Source organism: Micropterus dolomieu, linkage group LG06 (assembly GCF_021292245.1).
Source record: "Micropterus dolomieu isolate WLL.071019.BEF.003 ecotype Adirondacks linkage group LG06, ASM2129224v1, whole genome shotgun sequence".
Classification (NCBI taxonomy): domain Eukaryota; kingdom Metazoa; phylum Chordata; class Actinopteri; order Centrarchiformes; family Centrarchidae; genus Micropterus; species Micropterus dolomieu.
Genome location: NC_060155.1, coordinates 20,917,917 through 20,936,192, shown reverse-complemented (window position 1 = coordinate 20,936,192; position 18,276 = coordinate 20,917,917). Strand labels below are relative to the sequence as shown.

Here is an 18,276-nt window from a genome sequence, read left to right as displayed (position 1 = left end):
AATGTAAGCCTGAACACAGTCTTAAACTTAGACTTTATAACTTGCTAAACAGTGAGCACTTCTGCTAAAATTAACAATTACAGGATCAGGGTAAATCCTAAAATGTAGTGCAACAGTAGCACCAGAGATGTGCTCAGACATTTGCCATATTTAGAAGAATTGTTCAGATGTTTACCAGTTCAGTCACATTAGATCAATGGTTTCTTCCAGAAATGAAAATTAGAAATGATACAATATAATGGAATCCAAACAGATTTCCAATATGTATATTTTTTACGCCAATATGATACCAATTTTAGGGAACAAATGTGTCCTTCATTTATTTTATCAAAAGGACAATGGATCATAGATGTTTGTTTCTGGCTGCCAGCATTAACTACCTAGCCTTCATTTTTTCAATATCCCAGGAACACTAAGCAGTTGAAAAGTTGTCTACTTCTGCTTTACCTCTGAAAACTTCAAATCTAGTCATTGAGAAATAAAGCAAGTCCGTCTTTGTGTCAAACTTCCTACATCTACCATGAGAAATATGATTAGCAAATCAAAAACTTGTGATTCGCCAACTTAAGTTGGCTAACATTAGCCACCATAAGCCACTCATGAGAAGAAGACGTAATGTTGGATATAATGTCTATATAAATAAGTAAAAGGTGTGTTTTAGTGTTCATGAATTCAACTTCATTCATTTGTTTAAGGAAGGTTTTTAAGCAAACTTATATTCTTGCTTTAAACTTTGACAGTTTTAAAACTGTAACCACTGTAGCCATAAGTGATAAAATGAAATGTAACAGTAGCAAGAAGAAACAGTCATAAAGCAAATCAGCAAATTTACTCTTTCACTTCACTAGCTAAATTTAGCCATAAGTTAGGGATCATACTAGACTAAGACAAACCTTTGCAGCAAACCCTTTAAAATGTCAATTGTATTGAATTTATTCAACTTTTAATTCATTAGATGACCATTGTGTTAGTTTGTCTTTAAAAGGTTACATAGTATTGCTTTTTAATGCTGAGGACCAAAAGATTGAATCCTCACCAACAGGAAAAAATTGTTACTGCTGCTTTAATGGTCCTTTGTTGCACTTCAGGGCCAGGCGATGTCCCACACCGTCACGTCCCAGCACAGCTCAGCCAAGGTGGAAGGGCTGAGAGCCGCCACGCCCTACGTGGTGCAGGTCAGAGCTCGCACTGTTGCTGGATACGGACGCTACAGCAACCCCATGGACTTCAGCACCAGCCTTCACAGTAAGGAAAACCTCTCTCCTGCTTCTGTTTTTGATGATTTGCTGCTACAGTTTTCTTAATGAGGGTTCAAGCTTAGAAGTTGTTATTGCCGCCTTAATTAGTAGCCATCACACTTGCAGTACAGGTCACCCTTTAATCTCTTAAGTACTGTAGTTTGTCTGCTGTTATTTATTTGTTTGCGTCTGTGTGTGTTGTGTGGTCCAGGTGACCCTCAGAAGTCGGTGCAGGACCAGCTGCCTCTCATCATCGGCTCGGCCTCTGCAGGTCTGGTGGTCATTGTTGCCTTGGTGGTTATCGCTGTTGTCTGCCTTAAGTAAGTGCTTGATTTTTATTACTGACAGCCTGAACTGCATGTTTCATTTTGTTAGTTATACATGGAACAAAGAGGCTCATTAAATTTTAAAATGCTTTCAAATGGTGGATAGGCTACTTACTCTTAAGCTTCAGAAAAGGAGCACTGGAAGAAAATAAAGCTGCTCTTTTCTCGTTTCTTGCTTGGCAGTCTGTGGTTTCATCTGATACTCGAGTTAGATATTAGTTTCATTCGCTGTACCTGGAAAGGGTCAAGAATGATTATGTGAATGTGACTTTGTTTATGTGCTGCTTGTTTACAGGAAGCAGCGCAGCGGCTCAGAGCTGGAGTACACTGAGAAACTGCAGCAATACAGTAAGTTTATGTGTTCAGCTTGTGGTCATTTGGTCATGCCAGTACAGTTAACCATCTGATTCAATCAATTATCCAATCACCTGAGTGAGGCACAGAACCATTTCCCTGCCCAGAGGACCATGTTGTCTGCCTGAGTTACTTCACTTTATATTTAACTTTTATGGTCCATTTTTTCAGTTTATCAATGAGCAATGTACATTTACATTACATACAAAGCTACATTTCATTTATACAAAGTGAAAAAGCTATATATGTCTGGATGAACTAGGGGATAAATGTCTTGCTCACAGGCAATGGGTCACAGTTGGGGATTGAACCTGGGTCTCTTACACCAAAGGCATAGTCTTATCCATTGCGCCATCACCACCCCATCAAAAATAGACAATGTACTGTAGACCTGAGCAATCAATCACAATTTATTGTTCATCAACTTTATGTGGAATCAGATACGGCTGATGTGATAAATTGTATATAATATAATAATGTGTTTAGGTATTCCAAATTCTGTTACAATCAAAAAAATGTTTTGGGAAATATGCTTTTTTGCTTTCTTGCTGTGAGAAGATCGATACCACTCTCGTATCTGTCCATTAAATGTGAAGCTAAATCCACGAGACGGTTAGCTTAGCTTAGCTTAGCATCTGCATCAAGTTATGTCTTCTTTGTTTAATTCAGAGGTTTTCTGGAGGGCACCAAACTGTTTCAGGAGAGGCCCAGTGAATGGTAGTGAAAAAATATTAATATTTATATTATTGACCTGGTTAAAGAGAGTTCAGAGATAAAGTAGTTTTTGCAAAGTTATTAAATTCCAAAACTTAATTTACATAAATTATAAATACATAATTGTTTAGTTATGTCAAACAGCAATACTAGGCTGTCTTGGCTCAATTATTGAATGTATATGGAACCAAATAACATAATCGTGATCCCATAGCCATCCAGGAATTAAGCTTTTCCAAGCTTTGTCAAAGGGGAGGCAGAAAGTCTCAGAATTTGAAAACACCTGGTTTAAATCATTGTGATCATGAAATAGTGCAGCTTGTAACCGCCCATAAAAACAATAAAAACACGCATTGCTATTTATACTTTCGTTCAGAATAAACAAATGAGATAAAACAAGTAAATTAGTGAGCTTTTTGCTAGCTGTTTCCTTAAGCTTCCAGGCTATGCTATGATTATGCTAAGCAAAGCTAACAACTTCCTGGCTGTAGCTTCATAAAGACATAAGAGAGGTATCGATCTTCGTATGTAAATATCAGCAGGAAAGTGATTAAACAAATTTTTTATTTTCATACATCAATGAAATTGATTTCAGCTATATTACCCAGGGGGTATGACTAAATGCTGACTTTTCTGTGACTTCTCCCTCTCAGTTTCTCCAGGGGTCAAAGTGTACATCGACCCTTTCACCTACGAGGACCCCAACGATGCTGTCCACGAGTTTGCCAAAGAGATAGACATCTCCTGCGTGAAAATAGAAGAGGTCATCGGCGCAGGTAAACTACGCCGTTGTTTTTGTCCAAGAGGACAGATAATAATTCAGGTTTATTAATCATTTATTGTAACAGGAGTGTGCCATCAAGCCCCGAGGTCTGTAGGAGAGTCCTCTCTGAGAGAAAAGGGTTAGGATTCAGAGTGTGCATGAGAGCTGCGGATGAAAGTGAAAATCTTCTCTGTAGCTCTTCTCCCTCTAGTCTGTTTTTTTTTTCTTCTCTCCAGCGGCATGATGTATCCTAACTTCACCTCAAATGACAGTCTGCTCCTGCTCGTTCAACGTTCCTCCCTCCCTGTCTTTTCTCTCTTTCTTTCTTCCTCTCGCTTTCTCTCTCCCTTGTAAACACTTTTACTCAGAAACCAAATGCAAAACCCCCAAGTTCCTCGCCCGTCCTCTTTCTCCTTTCACCGCTCCAAGGTTGCACACTCGATCGATACCAGTCACTCCCTCTCTCCCCAACATCTTTGACCCTTGACCTCCCGTCCTTTCCTCTACTCTTTTCAGATCCTCTCCCACAGTTGAAGCCGACTTCCCAAGTCTTTCAAATCAGCTCCTTCACTCCCGAATCCGACCAGTAACGTTCCCTCTCCCTGCACATTCCCCCACTTCCTCTTTTCCTCCACCTCTCCTCTTCTTTCCTCTGCCCACTCAACCACTCTCCCCCATCACCCTCACCTCCTCTTCCCCTTACCCCCTCCTCCCCCCACCTTGTCACCTCTCAATCCAGGTGAATTCGGTGAGGTGTGCCGCGGACGTCTCAAGCAACCCAGTCGCAGGGAGATGGTTGTGGCGATTAAGACGCTGAAAGCTGGCTACACCGAGCGCCAGAGGCGGGACTTCCTAGCCGAGGCCTCGATCATGGGCCAGTTCGACCACCCCAACGTGATCCGGCTTGAGGGCGTCCTGACGCGGAGCTGCCCCGTCCTCATCATCACCGAATTCATGGAGAACGGAGCGCTCGATTCCTTCCTCAGGGTAAGCTTGGCGGGAGGTGTGTGCTGCAACACCTCTGACAGGCAAGATTGCTTTCTGTTTATATCAAAACGGAGAGGAACACACACACACAGACATTCATTCACGACACCTCTGGGTTATCGAAATGTTTTACTCTCTGTTAAACACCCCGAGGCGCCCGCTTGCTGACTGATAGAGATTAAATGTGCAATATAACGCCTGGAGACAGGCATAGTGTCTCTGCTTGACGTGACTGACTGATGCTGACAGGCTTTCCAATGCTCAAACTCCTGGTGGAAAACTGTCACACAGCAGACCTTTGGATACGTTTGCTTCAGTGTATTAGAGACTCTTTGTACGGTTACAGAATACATTACCGTTCAGAGTTTTCCGTTCAGACCACCACCACCTACACAAAATGCTGAACAAAGGCAGGATGAGAAATGAGGTGTCACACAGTACATTTCCAGCTGCGTGGGGGCTATTACATGTCATTTACATTCAGTAAAATGTGTTTTCTCGCACGGCTGCACTTTGAAGAAGTCTCCTTACTGTAACTGTTAGGCTGGATGAGGCTACTTAATGCCTCTGGTGAATCAGTGCAATGCTGCTGGTCTTAAAAGCAGTTTATCTCCAAGCAATGTACAGCAAATGGTTGCATAGATGATAAGAAATGTTGGGTAGCGCTATCAATGATGCTGATGAGCATTGACATTGACCAGCTTGTTTTGATATCTTGTTGCTTTAGTGGAGTTAATGCCATATAACTGCAACAGTTCGGGTCCAGTAATTGGGGACCTTGGTTGCATATCCACCTATAATACCGTAGCAAATTATAAAATAATTTGTTAATATTACGTTATTATAGTTAGGAATATAAATTAGGAATGTTTTTCTGAAAAATTCTTAAATATATAAAACTTATAAATAATATTTATGACTGCTCAAATGTTAAATGTGCAGCCTTACAAGAACAAAATTGAGAGTTAAGTAAGTGAATATTAGATTAAAGAAGTAAATGATCTGGACAAGCTATTCAATGCTGAATATTGGTACTTAACTGCTATTAATGGTCTTTGCTACAAACACATTTTGATCTGTACCAAAAAGTACTTCCAATTGATACAAAGTCCAGTCATTTAGTGAAAGTCAACAATGATTTGATTATTGTCAATTAGATTAGATTGTTTTTGCTACTACTAGCTTCAGAAAATGTGTGAATTTGCTGCTTTTCTCAGTTATTTTTTTTAATCATTGCAAACTGAATGTCTTTGGGTTTTGTATTGTTGCCCAGACAAAGAAAGCAATCTGAAATAGCTGCAACAAATTTTCATTATCGATGAATCTGCCAATTATGTTCTCAAATAATAATTAATCATTTTTGTTGATGCGGACAAGTCAGAAGGGAAAAACAGCCCAAGGTGACATCTTCAAATTGCTTGTTTTGTCCAACCGACATATTTACTATCATATAAGTCAGGAAATGCTCATATCTGAGAAGCTGAAAGCAGCAAATATTTGGCAGTTCCTCTTGAAAAGTGCCTTAATCAATTATCAGATAATTGCCGATTAATTTGTCTGCTGGAAACATCTCCGTAGGCTCTTGGACATGTTATGGACACTTTTCACTATTTTCCTGACATTTTATAGACCAGACCATTAATCTGTTATTAAAAAAAGAAATGGACAGAATAATCGATAATGAAAACAATCATTAGTTACGGCCCTACATCTGAGAGTCCATCCTGAGCCTCTTCCCTCCTTCTCGCCCACTCCTCTCGGTCAGCTGTCCGACAAATAACACAAAAAACTCGCCAGCCCGTGCTGTCCTCACCCCCGCTCTCCCGCCAGTGTCACACTGTCTGTGAGTCAGAGGAACTCTGAGTTCTGCTCTAATAAGGAGAATGTAGAGTTAACTCACACGCAACATGCACAAACTGTTCATGTGTGTCACACACATGAGACTTCGTACTGCAGCTCCCTGAAGACACAGAGACACGTTATGTAGAAACATCGCAGATATGAAGGAAGAACACACACACACACACACGTATACATACACGCCACCGTGGCTTTGAAGGCCTGCTATGAATCATGGGTGTTTACACATCCATCCATCCCGGCTTGTTTTGCTGTCAGACTGCATCGGAGTGTGCAGACTACAAAGCAGAATGTTTATGGTTTTGTCATGTCACGTCTTGTGTTATTTGCTTACCCATTGTGAATCAAAGAAGGGATTGATTATGTCGAAGATTGTTTTTTTCCCTCCTTATATTCAATATTCAGGTCATGAAAGAAAACCTCACAGCGTCGTTTCAGCTTCTTTCTTTTTTTCTCATTTTATACCAGTTAATTGTGTATTGATATTCCATTGATTGGTTTTGAATTCACACACATCAGGTTTCATGAGCCTTCACGGGTTGGAGTGCTGATTTATCATGGTTTTGAGTTTATCCCACTGTGTCACGCTTCATAAACGTGGAGAATTGTAAATTAAACCCTGAAAGCCCTAATCTCAGATTTGTTTCATGCTTCTCAAATGTTAACATAAAAGGGCCAAATTCTGTAAATCAGGGACTTTCAAATGAGGAAAATAAGCTTTGAGCAACAAGCCATTGAGTTGACGGGCCCATTTTCGCTTTAATATTCAGGAGCAAAAAATAAAAATAAAATGCAAACAAAGCTTTGTGTTAACAGCCGTGGAGTGCCTGTACATGCAACTAGTTTGTGTCAGTTGGAGAAGAATACCAGCAGTTGTCTGTTTTGATTTTAACCTTGCAGCTCCCTTTTTGTGCTTTTGTGTGTGGAGTCAATATTGAGCCTTAATGGGTTTAGTACTACAGTAAAGAGTATAATTAATCAGCTAATTGGACAGCATGCATGAAAAGGTCAGCTGTCACTGACTGTCAGGAGCAGCCGTGAAGCATTATGACAGATGTCATGTTTATGTGGCCTCAGTGACTGATTGGCTGTCTCTGGTGCTTTCTCCTCCTCCTTATCTCCTATACTCTTCCCTATTGCCTCTCCACATTTCAACGAATCCTTTTTTTTCTCATTCTCATTTTTCATTCCTTCACCTTCCACCTTGTTCATTAACCGCCTCCCCCTCTATCCCTGGCTGTGTTTTTGTAGCTGAATGACGGCCGCTTCACGATGACACAGCTGGTCGGGATGCTGCGTGGCATCGCTGCGGGGATGAAGTACCTGTCCGACATGAACTATGTTCACCGAGACCTCGCCGCCCGGAATATCCTGGTCAACAGCAACTTGGTCTGCAAGGTCTCTGACTTTGGCCTGTCACGCTTTCTGGACGACACTTCCGCTGACCCGACTTACACAAGCTCCCTGGTGAGTATCGTGTGTGTGCGTGTGTGTGTGCGCTAATTCCACTGTGTTTGTATACACTGCATGTTTAATTGAGCTCGCTAATTTTATCCCCTTCAGTTGTTTCACATGTGCATATGGATGCATGTGTGACTGTTCATGTGTGCCAATATTTGCGTCTGTGAAATTTGCATTAGCTTCTGCCTGTGTGTTGTTATAGGACTGAAGTGTCTCCCAGGGTGTTGATCCCATCCCCCTCTTTGTGTGTGTGTGTTTGTGTGAGCAGGGAGGGAAGATTCCAATCCGGTGGACGGCGCCAGAGGCCATTGCCTTCAGGAAGTTCACTTCTGCCAGTGATGTGTGGAGTTACGGCATTGTCATGTGGGAGGTGGTGTCCTATGGAGAGCGGCCATACTGGGACATGAGCAACCAGGATGTGAGTTGGCTTGACGGTCTCCTGTTACGAACACATATCCATAGAACAAATGCACATGCAGGGAGTTTCATGTCTAAGTTTGGGTCCGGCTGAGAGTTTCTCTGAGCTGTTGTGGCTTTGATTTCCGGCGTGACATGTTGGACCTGGGCCTGTTCTGCTGCCTTTATCTCCTCATTGCAGATGCCGGTGCAGCTGTGTGCCCATGTTCTAGTTTTTACCACCTTATTTACAGCCCTAGCCTACCCACCCTCCACAAATCCATACTGCAAAGACTCCCTGCTCACACACACACAAAGGCATATTCAGGGAAAGGCTTCGTTTTTTTTCCCGTTACCTGGAGGCTATCTGCACTGCACAGACACCGTAACTACAGCAGTGAGCTCGCAGGAAAGAAAAAGAAATCTCTTGGTTCCTCCTTCCTGAACAAAGTACTGAAGCAATGTGTACACCTCCACTTTATTCTCTGAGGAATATCTGCTCTGCATTGTGCTTCAGAAAGAGAGTTGTAACGCTGATAGCAATAAAGCAAAAAAAAAGGAGCCGTAATGAAATATGCCAGTAATGTATGTATAACTTTCATAACAAAACCCACATGCAGTAATGAAAGCATCAAAGTGGAGGCCCTCTATTGTTCCCGATAGCCTTTGTGCCACAGTCATCGCTCAATAAGCAACAGAGTCAACAAATGCGAGGTATAAACAGAGGTGCTCGCCTGCTAGAAGCACGACATAAAAATCAAAGGACAAGCAGCAGGAGAAGAGGAGTAAAGCAGAAATGTTTTATTGTTCCCAAATGGCAACAATTTTTTATTGTTGTGGGGAGTTAAAACCCATACAGAGCTTATGGAGGAAAACGCAGTTGCTAGGCAAAATCAAATCAATGAGCGAACGTTTTCATCCTCCACTTATTGTCTCTCCTGTCAATCACCCCAGTTTTTGAAGTGACAACTTTTGAGAAGACTTGAGAATATTGTTTTTATAGTTTTGTAAAGATAGTGACAGCCTGAGCCGAGAAACTGTCTAATGTAGGACATAATACAGTAACTGGGGATTATTCTTCAACCACACTAACAAAGGCCAAACAGAATGAGGATAAAACAAACGAGTCAGAGCCAAATGTTTACACTTTTTGTAGAAGAACCACATGAAATTTACTTAAATCCTTATGTGCGAGATCTTCTAGGTCGATGTTCTGCACAGTAAATGTGATGCTAGCAGCATGGCTCTGTGGATGGCAATGTCGACCACTTTAGTTCAGAGTGAAATATATTGACAACTTCTGGATGGACTGCAATTTAGCTACAGATATTGAAGGTTTTTAAAATAACTTTGGTGATTCCTTAACTTTTTCGCTTGCGATACCATCAGGTCAAAATGTTAATTTGTCCAATTCTGTGGTCTATAAACAAAAAACTGCATAACTAATAACATTCCCATCAGCCTTAGCTGTACTATGTGTTTAGTGCTAATTAGGAAATGTTAGCATGCCAACAGGCTAAACTAAGATGATGAACACGGTAAACATCAGCATGTTAGCATTGCCATTGTGAGCATTTCTTAGTATTTTGATGTTAACATTTAGCTCAAGGCCCCGATGTGCCCAAGTGCAGCCTCAAGGAGATTGATTTCCTGTCCCCCCAGGTGATGACGGCGGTAGAGCAGGACTACCGGCTGCCCCCGCCCATGGACTGTCCCATGGTGCTGCACCAGCTCATGCTTGAGTGCTGGATGAAGGAGAGAAACCTGAGGCCCAAGTTCTCCCGCATCGTCAGCACCCTGGACAAGCTGCTCCGCAACGCCGCCAGCCTCAAGGTGGTGACCAGCACCTACTCAGGGTGAGTCCATATGCAGAAATAGAGAAGTGTTAAATCAAAGACCAGTATTAAAAGTAATTTTCTTACACACTTTTCTTAATTAAAGATTCATGTTATAGATTAGATTACATTAGATTAGAAAACCTTATTAATCCCCAATGGGTAAACTTAATTGCCACCAGTTCACATAACACACATACAATCAGAAACCAGTATGTGCACACAGGACATTGTAGTTGTATGGCTGAGGATTGTTCGCTAACTAACACTTCTTACATTGAAGTGAATGGAGGGAAGTTTCAACATGGATGGAAAGTGTCTGCTTTTGGAAATGTGTGATGTGTGCTTTGAGATTTAGCAACTTTTCAGACAAACTTGCTGAATGTACTTTCTAAATAGCTGCAACATGCAGCTCTGTTTAAAAGGACCATTGTGAAGAAGCTCAGCAACAACAACAACCAGTTTACAGTAAATGTAGAAGCTCATAGTCGAAATGTTATGATATTCGATAACACATTTGCAGGTCTTTCATTATAAAGTCTGTAATGTTGGCTGTGTTGGTGCAGTTTTGACGTGCTGTTGGCTGACATGGCAGTTTCTGTGGCAGACCTTTGTTGAAAATATATCCATTATTTTTTCTTGGGTTTTCATATAAGAACAGAATGCTTTTGAGGTTTTTCTACAATAAAGGGCTGATGCAATTCTCTCTCTTTCACCTTGTGTGAAATTGTCCCCTTCATTGTATATGACGGCTGGGAAGCGCAGGACGAAGACTCCTCCTGGTGCAGACAAGCAGCGTCGAGCCTCTGGGTACTTGGAATAAGATGTCAGTAAAAAAAAATGGCTTGTCGAAAGAGTGGCACAACATGGTTCATGTTGTTGGAATTGTTTTATGCTTTCGGGTTGATTTGGGAGGATATTTCTTTCAGCTGAAGGGTTTTACTGCCAGACAGACGTCTGCCTCTTTTTCTTTGACACTTCTCTTGGAAGTGTATTTGTTGACTTATTCAGAGGTAGCTGTCCTCACATTGACGAGTTGTTTGTCAACTTTGTTTTGAGTGCAGTGACTCCAAATGTTCCAGCCATTTTTACTGACGTGCTTGTTCTGAATTTTGTTAGCCTGGCAACCAGTCAACAGTGTGATTACAGCTGCTTTAGATGCTGGATCCTCAGCTCTGTAGTGATGTATAATGAATCAAGCGCACATCCTCAACTGTGTGGCTCTGACTATGCAATGGTTTCCTGTTTCCGTCACACTAAAGGCAGAATTCATACATGCAGTATCCAGTTCTTGTGCTGGCTCCTTGGCTCACAGTTTCACTCTAACACTGAGCCCCAAGGGCGATTTCTATGCCAAGATTTGGGCTCAGTGAAGCTAATTGTGTGTGGAAATGTAATGGCTGACCTCGGTTTAATTCCCCCTATACTTGGCTGGATGCTGGAATGTAGGTGATAGGACAGACAGCAAGCCAGAGCTGCTGACGCGGAAAAGCAGGAGGTGATGAAGTGTGAGTAATAAGGGAGATTGAGGAGAAGCTAAAAGAGAGGAATGTGTTTAATTAGGTTGCTAATGAGCTTTTTAATGCATCAGGGGAGGGCGCACCCAATGCTGTGATGGGCGAATAGGAAAGGGAAGTGTGTGTTATGATGCCTGTGTGTGTGTGCATGTTATGCTATGTGTCTCTGTGTGCAGATGACATGCCAATGATTAATTTATGGCCTCATCTGTATGCAACAGCAAGAGAGATAGACGGAGAAGGAGCGGGAGAAAGAGGAGGAGAAAGAAAGGGATCATGTTGTCAGAGCATGATTTAGAGAGTGTCTCTCGTCTTTGCGTGTGCGGCAGCGAACACTCGCTCCTGCTCACCTGCCATTGGCTGCTCAACGATGTTGGTGCAGATAACGGAGGGAGAGAGAGGATATGAGATGCAGCACTATCTGTAGAGTATCTTCAGCCACCAGGGCCTTAAAAACAAGGACACTGGCCGAGGAACAAAGGACACTCGGAGACTGCAGCGCTTTTCTTCCCCAAGATAGCTGAGGAATATGTTGAACTTTTATTAAAACTGGAAATGTGATGAAAAGATCTGGCTTGGCATTTGAGTTGGATTATCACAGAGGAAGCTCGAGATCAGCAGATTTGAGCATGTTCTCATCATGGTGCTATATTTTTTATTGTTTATCACCATGAGGTCGTAGGAGTATGTACTATGCAGAATTTAGTTACACTGACACTAAGATGGATTAGACCTTTATCCACCTTCAATGAGAGCACTTAGTGGAGTAATAACGAGCTGTGTCTTCTGTTTAAAGTGGCTGTGAACCTGCTGCTGACCTGTGTGGCTTTGTTTTGGCAGGGACCTGCTGCGGCTCGGAGGGACGCTGCCGGGACATAACAGGAAGAGTCCGGACAGCAGTCAGGAAATCGTTCGGCAACAGATGAGCCAAACTCTCCCCATAAGAGTGTGAGCCGCTGCAAACCGGAGGATACAGATTAAATAAAAACTACCTAGAAACTCTGACCTGAAGAGCCTGATGTAAAATAAAAAGAAGCTCCGGCTGCAGAGAAAGAAAGAGGACCGTTTTGGAGACTTGGATCTCAATTTGGAGAAGAATTTCAAGAGAACTTTCCATTACAGTGTGCGTGTGCGTGTGTGTGCGTTCATTACTTGACACTTGTGGATTTGTGACTGTTGACATAAAGCCAAACTTGCTATTGCCCCCTCTCAGGTTGTGTTTGCATGTCTGCATGTGTTTTCTGCTGGTTGGGAATCAGTCTTTCCCTCTCTTCACCCTCAGACCGGAGAGCTCACACAGATGATAGGACTCAGTGTCTAGATGATTCAACAGTGCCAAGATAAAGCAAACAACTGCTTCAAACTAACTCTTACGAATGCTCCACATCTGTAGACCTTCCACCCAATCAATGTTATTTTTTTCTCCTTTTTACCCAACCAACTCTCGTCTTATTTCTTATTTAGCTTTTTTTGGAAACAACAAAAAAACAACAACATACTTTTCATCAGCTTCCTCTTAAATACTGTCTTCCACATGTACTGGGAGACATACGTGTTACAAATCTGTACAAATCATCCAAGTCTTCACACGCGTCTCTCTGTCAGAGGGGAGATGTAACTGACACTGTGCGGGACACGTCATGTGCATGCCAAAGTGGAAACTTCTTCGTGAGAAAAGTACAAATAAGTTCCACATTAACTGTTGCTTTGGTGGCATTTGGCTGTGTGGACTTTAACGTCCATGTATTTTTAACCTTATTTGGTTCATATACGCATTGTTTTGAATGCTAAGTTATTATCTATTACAGCAAAGAGGTGTTTCTTGTGTTTTTTTTACAAGCACCGGGGCTTAACTTTTTTATTACAATGCTTGTTTTTTCACACATTATCAAACCAGACAGACATGAATGAGTGAATGAAGAAGGAAAAGTTCTGCTCAGACATCCAACGAAGGTTAAAATCTAGGGCAACTGGACTTGGTTGCTTCCTTCTGCTCAGACAGAATAATTACCTTTAAAAACACAGAGGAGACTGTATCCAGATCACTGTTAGGCTTTTTTTTTTTTTTTTTTATGAAAAGCGCCCGTGGTAGTACTGTGCTGTATATTTTACTTTGGCAAATGTGTTGCAGATCAGTGGGAATTAAAAAGGTCAGTATCCAGATGATAGCTTTGTGACCTTAATATACTGACCTACAAACATTGACGTAGAACAAATCACGCATTGGTTCATTTCTCCTGACATGTGTTTTCTTCAGCACTCCAGCTGTCAGCGCAGTTCCTATCTAAAAACAACTGCCTGTATATAATACTATACTTTCTATTAGACCAGTCAGCTCAGCATTTACAACTATCTGACCTGACTTTGGCCTCTCTATGACCCTCGTTTATATGCTTGTTTGTTTATTGTTGAGGAGCAAACAAAAGGAAAAATTGCATTTTAATGGTCATTACATATCTGAAACTATATGTCACATTGAAAGAAGAAAATGTGCGTCTGTTAGGGCAGACTTTTTCCTGTGCAATTAAAGGTGTATTAGATTGTAAAAAAAAAAAGCCAGAAAACTAGAACAAAAATAAGCATTTCTCTTTCAGTATTTTTACGATAATCATATGCAAATAAATTATTAAACGGATCTCTGGTATTCTCTTTGATTTCTCGTTGGGTTCACCAGGCTGAAGTTCCAGGTCTCCTCTTATCTGTCCGAGGGATGAAAAGAGGGAATAGCAAGTGTGTTTTACCTCCTCAGTCGGAATATCACAGCAGCTTTGGATGGACTCATTAAGATTTAAGGTTAATCAAAGGCCGGTGCGCGTGGCTCGCCAATTAGCGAGACCACAGGACTATTCTGGGGATTTCAGTCTCTGTTGCTGCTGGAGAGGCTTCTAGGAGGCAAAGTTAATCTGGCTTCGCACCAAATGCCAGTGTTGTTTGGCTTTAATCTGTCAGCCAGGACACAAACTGGGTCTCTCTCCACACCAGTGCAGATGAGTGAAACTGTCACCTTCAGAGGTTCATACTTACATACATGCATTTTTGACTCGCTGCTCAGACAGCAGCTGTATGAGAGAGACTGGTGGTGTCGTGTTCGCTGCATGTTCTCTGATCATCTCTGCCGCTCTCACAGGATGTACACACACCAGGTCAACACAAAGGCCAAATGGAAATATGCAATATATGCAGACACTGAGCCTGAGAGTGTAATTCCACCGGGCGACCCGCAAAGCGTGGCATTTATCATGTGTGTCAAAGCTTCGCAGGTAGACAAAAGATAAATGCTTTTTGGTGGTATAGCTGCTCTTTCCGTTGAAAGGAAGCTGTGTTGAGATGCTTGACCTTGGAGAATTTTACGCATACAAAGGCCTGCTGAGGAGGAAGTCATCCAGTGAAAAGCTGTATTTCTTTAGGGCCTATTTTGAAGAGGGCCCAGCTTTGAATCAAGCTCTAAATCACAAGAGGAGCCTATTTTAAATTTGTTTGCATTGCATCTGAGATCTGCCACAATGTCAAAAGTGAGCTTTTGCATCCTGTTTACCGTTAAACATTTGGAGTGTTTCCAGCTTCGCAGGCCACTCTGGCTCGCTGCTCACGGGAGAAAACATTCACAGCCCCTCCGTCTCAGCAGAGCCGGATCTAATATTTTCCCCGGCTGAATTTTAAAGATGATGCAAAATGGCAGCAAACCTAAAGGAAAATATCTCATTATCGTATTACAGACCATTAAGTGATGAGAAATCAGCTGCGACAGTTTCTCACAGAGATTTTAATGAGCGTGCTTGGTGGAGTGAAAGCTGTGGACGTGATGGCAGGATGACAGACAGTTTTTTTATTTCGTGGTTGCTGGTTGCTCGTCAGTGACCAGACAGTTCAACGTCAAATCCCTACATCACCACAGTGATCTCCACGATTACTGCGAGATAAACAGCTGCTCTGCCTTCATCCTGGATGTACATAATCACCAGCCAAGACACGACACGCACAGAAAAGGAAGACACTGCAAACACATATGCACATTCAGATACATAACTGTACACACTTGTACACCTCACACTCAGATCTACTGGATTGGCAGTGATTTGTCAGATTTAGCTGCATCTACTTGTGTACCCCGTCTGAATGCACCAGTCAGTTCTCTTCCAAGCTCAAAGCTCTCATTTGCCATCCTGTCCAAAGCAAGTTTAATGCCTCCAATTACAGGGGGTCTGCAAGCAGGCAGATTTGGAGCGAGGAGGCTTGGCAGGAGAGTTTGCTACGCATCAGGGCCTTTTAACAGAGTAGTGATTTGCTGCTGGTGGTGCTGAAGCTGCCTGTGCCGGCTCATCAATGGAAAAGTACTCTCTTTATGGCGAAGCGCATGCAGCACTAAGCCGAAACTGTGAGGAGAGACACAAAATATCATGGCTTTTAACAACGTGGTACCGGCTCTTTTTCACACTCACAGTGGAGGAATTTCTGCATCTCTGCACCGCGAGCACAAATAGAAATCAAAGTCTTTTCAGCAGTAATTTTTATGTAAAATGGCCTGTATTTTAATTGACTGTTCTGAGATACTGTGCAGCAGAGTGGCATGGTGGAAAGGCACAAAATGAAGAAAACAGTGCATACAGACAAGATAGCTGCAGTAATGCTGAAACATTACATGTTATATGGTGCAGTAAATATATATGAAAGTCCAAGGAAAACCTTTTTATCTTTAAAACCAGCTTTGATTTGACCACCATGCTTTTTCCCATTTAGTTTTTGTTGTTTCTTTTCAGTTATCTATATCACTCTATAAAGTTGTTTGTTTAAATCCCAAAGTGGCAGATTGTATTAATCCATATGATCATATGCAGAGTTAGAGAGATAATAACATTCTCCATAAAAGTCAATCTTTACAGGATCACTTTCTGCACTCCACATGGCATAAAGCCTTAATTACTGCTGTTGTACTGTATTCTGACTTACAGAATTGTACATAAATGTGTCACTCAATTACACCCACTGAAGACATAAAGTGCATTTTTTCTATTCACAGACACTAATTAACCATTAAGAACCTGAAGAAAATGGTGTCATTTCCCTGTTTTCCTATGATTTTAGAGCTAATTTATAATTCACAAGTTATGAGACATTATTTTTTAATCCAAATTAATGGATTACATTTACCATTTGTTGTAACCAGATTATTGTAATCTTGTTAAAGATAATCCGTTACTCCCTAACCCTGGTCTTCAAGTATTATATCTGAACATTTCAGCGAAGCAGCTGGCGCTAAATGCGACTGTAATCTTTGCTGCAGCATCACGTCTACTGAAAAAAATAAATGGGGAGCTGCAAAACATCTCATTACAGAAATACTCAATTTTCCCCTCAAATGATTTGTTCACATTTAATTAAAAACAGAAACAGCCTTACACACACATACACGTACACACAAATAATGCCTCGCAATTTCGCCTTTACCTCCCAGCACTTTCCTCTTGAAAGCCTTCAGTGTTGCAGCGACTGATGATTAGCATGACAGTGCACTTTGTGCTCAGAGAGGCCTCCCCACCTCTGCCTGTCTGTTGCTCGATCTCTGCAGTGTGTGATCCATTAAATGGCCTCTAAAGCCTTGACCATTGAGTTAACAGGTGTCAGTACCCTGCTGGGTTTGAAGGACGGGATACCGATCATCAGAAAAGTGGCTGTTGGCTGCTAGCTTAGCACAAAGACTGGACACAACCAGATTTAAAGTGTTTTACAGTTTCATACAAAACCACAAGTGTAAAAATGCAGCCACTCATATAGTTGCCTGTATAGTGATTTGCGGATCGATCCTAAAGTATCACATTTCTGATACCAACGTTTCCTGCTCTAGGATCGGTACTCATATAATAGGATCGATATCTAAACTCAGTAATTTGGACTGAGTGTGTGTTTTATCATATCTTACTGTCACCAGGATGGTCTAATTACAGGCTACTCGGATGGTAGGAACTACTTTTCCTTCCGCCTGTCAAAGTCACGCTTGCGCTCCAGCTCTGTGACGGAGCTTTTTTGAAGTGAGCCGCTGGAGCCCTTTACATTTCCCGCGATTGAATACTGACTATGGTTGACTGTAAAAACAGTCACGTCTGGCTGTATTTTAGCTGTGAAGGTAATAATGCTGCTCTGTGTGATGTGTGTGCAAAGTCAGTGAAATACTTTTGGCAACACTGCAAACTTTGCTAAACATCTGAGATTAGATAATAGGATGATGTTATGAAGCGGCAGTCGTCAGGATATTTTTATTATAATTAAAGAATATGACAGTAGTTTGATGTCTTGTCAATATGCAGCTATTATTTTGAATTGGTAGGGCTACAGCCAACTCCTTATTTCTCTCATAAATACAGAAACGGGAGGAGGGAGGTCACATTAAACTAGAAATAAAATGTGTAAAAAGTATTCGTATTGATATTGGTATCGGCAATACCAGCCTGGGTATTACTTGGTATTGGATCGTATAGGAATTAAGTGGTATCGCACATCACTACTGTATAGCAGCTTATTACAACCCATATTTATGTTTATTGTTAGGCGTCATTGTCGACCTCGAGGAGCTAGAGTAATTATGACGGGAACAAAGGATGAAGCGAGGTAGTATAAAGAGCGACAAAGTCAAACACAGGACTTTCACCCAGGAGACTGCTATTTGTGTTCCAAAAGTCAGCGTTGACTTATTTTAACTTATGTCACGTGACTACTTACTTACTTATTTAACCCAAACCACAATGTTTTCCTCAGCATTACCACAAGGTAATGTGCCAAACTATCAGACTACTACCAACTGTACTACTAGCTTCTAGGTTCTGTTCCTGA

The 18,276-nt window shown here is 41.6% G+C and overlaps 1 protein-coding gene and 1 long non-coding RNA gene across 2 annotated transcripts in view; one reads left to right on the top strand and one right to left on the bottom strand.

Annotated features, from left to right (window-relative positions):
• Nucleotides 1-14,045, top strand: part of ephb3a (eph receptor B3a) — a 30,491-nt gene extending 16,446 nt beyond the window's left edge. The window contains exons 7-15 of the mRNA XM_046052371.1: nt 1,089-1,245; nt 1,450-1,558; nt 1,860-1,912; nt 3,286-3,408; nt 4,135-4,382; nt 7,494-7,709; nt 7,972-8,121; nt 9,762-9,955; nt 12,292-14,045. Of these exons, the coding sequence (XP_045908327.1) occupies nt 1,089-1,245; nt 1,450-1,558; nt 1,860-1,912; nt 3,286-3,408; nt 4,135-4,382; nt 7,494-7,709; nt 7,972-8,121; nt 9,762-9,955; nt 12,292-12,403 (1,362 nt within the window). The 3' untranslated portion in view covers nt 12,404-14,045. The remainder of the gene's footprint in view (nt 1-1,088; nt 1,246-1,449; nt 1,559-1,859; nt 1,913-3,285; nt 3,409-4,134; nt 4,383-7,493; nt 7,710-7,971; nt 8,122-9,761; nt 9,956-12,291) is intronic.
• A 1,149-nt stretch (nt 14,046-15,194) lies between these two features.
• On the bottom strand, nt 15,195-17,157 carry LOC123972944. The gene is made up of 2 exons (XR_006825507.1): nt 16,897-17,157; nt 15,195-15,824 (listed from the first exon to the last, which is right to left on the bottom strand). It is a non-coding gene; the product is annotated as an uncharacterized LOC123972944 (long non-coding RNA).
• Nucleotides 17,158-18,276: the final 1,119 nt, after the last annotated feature.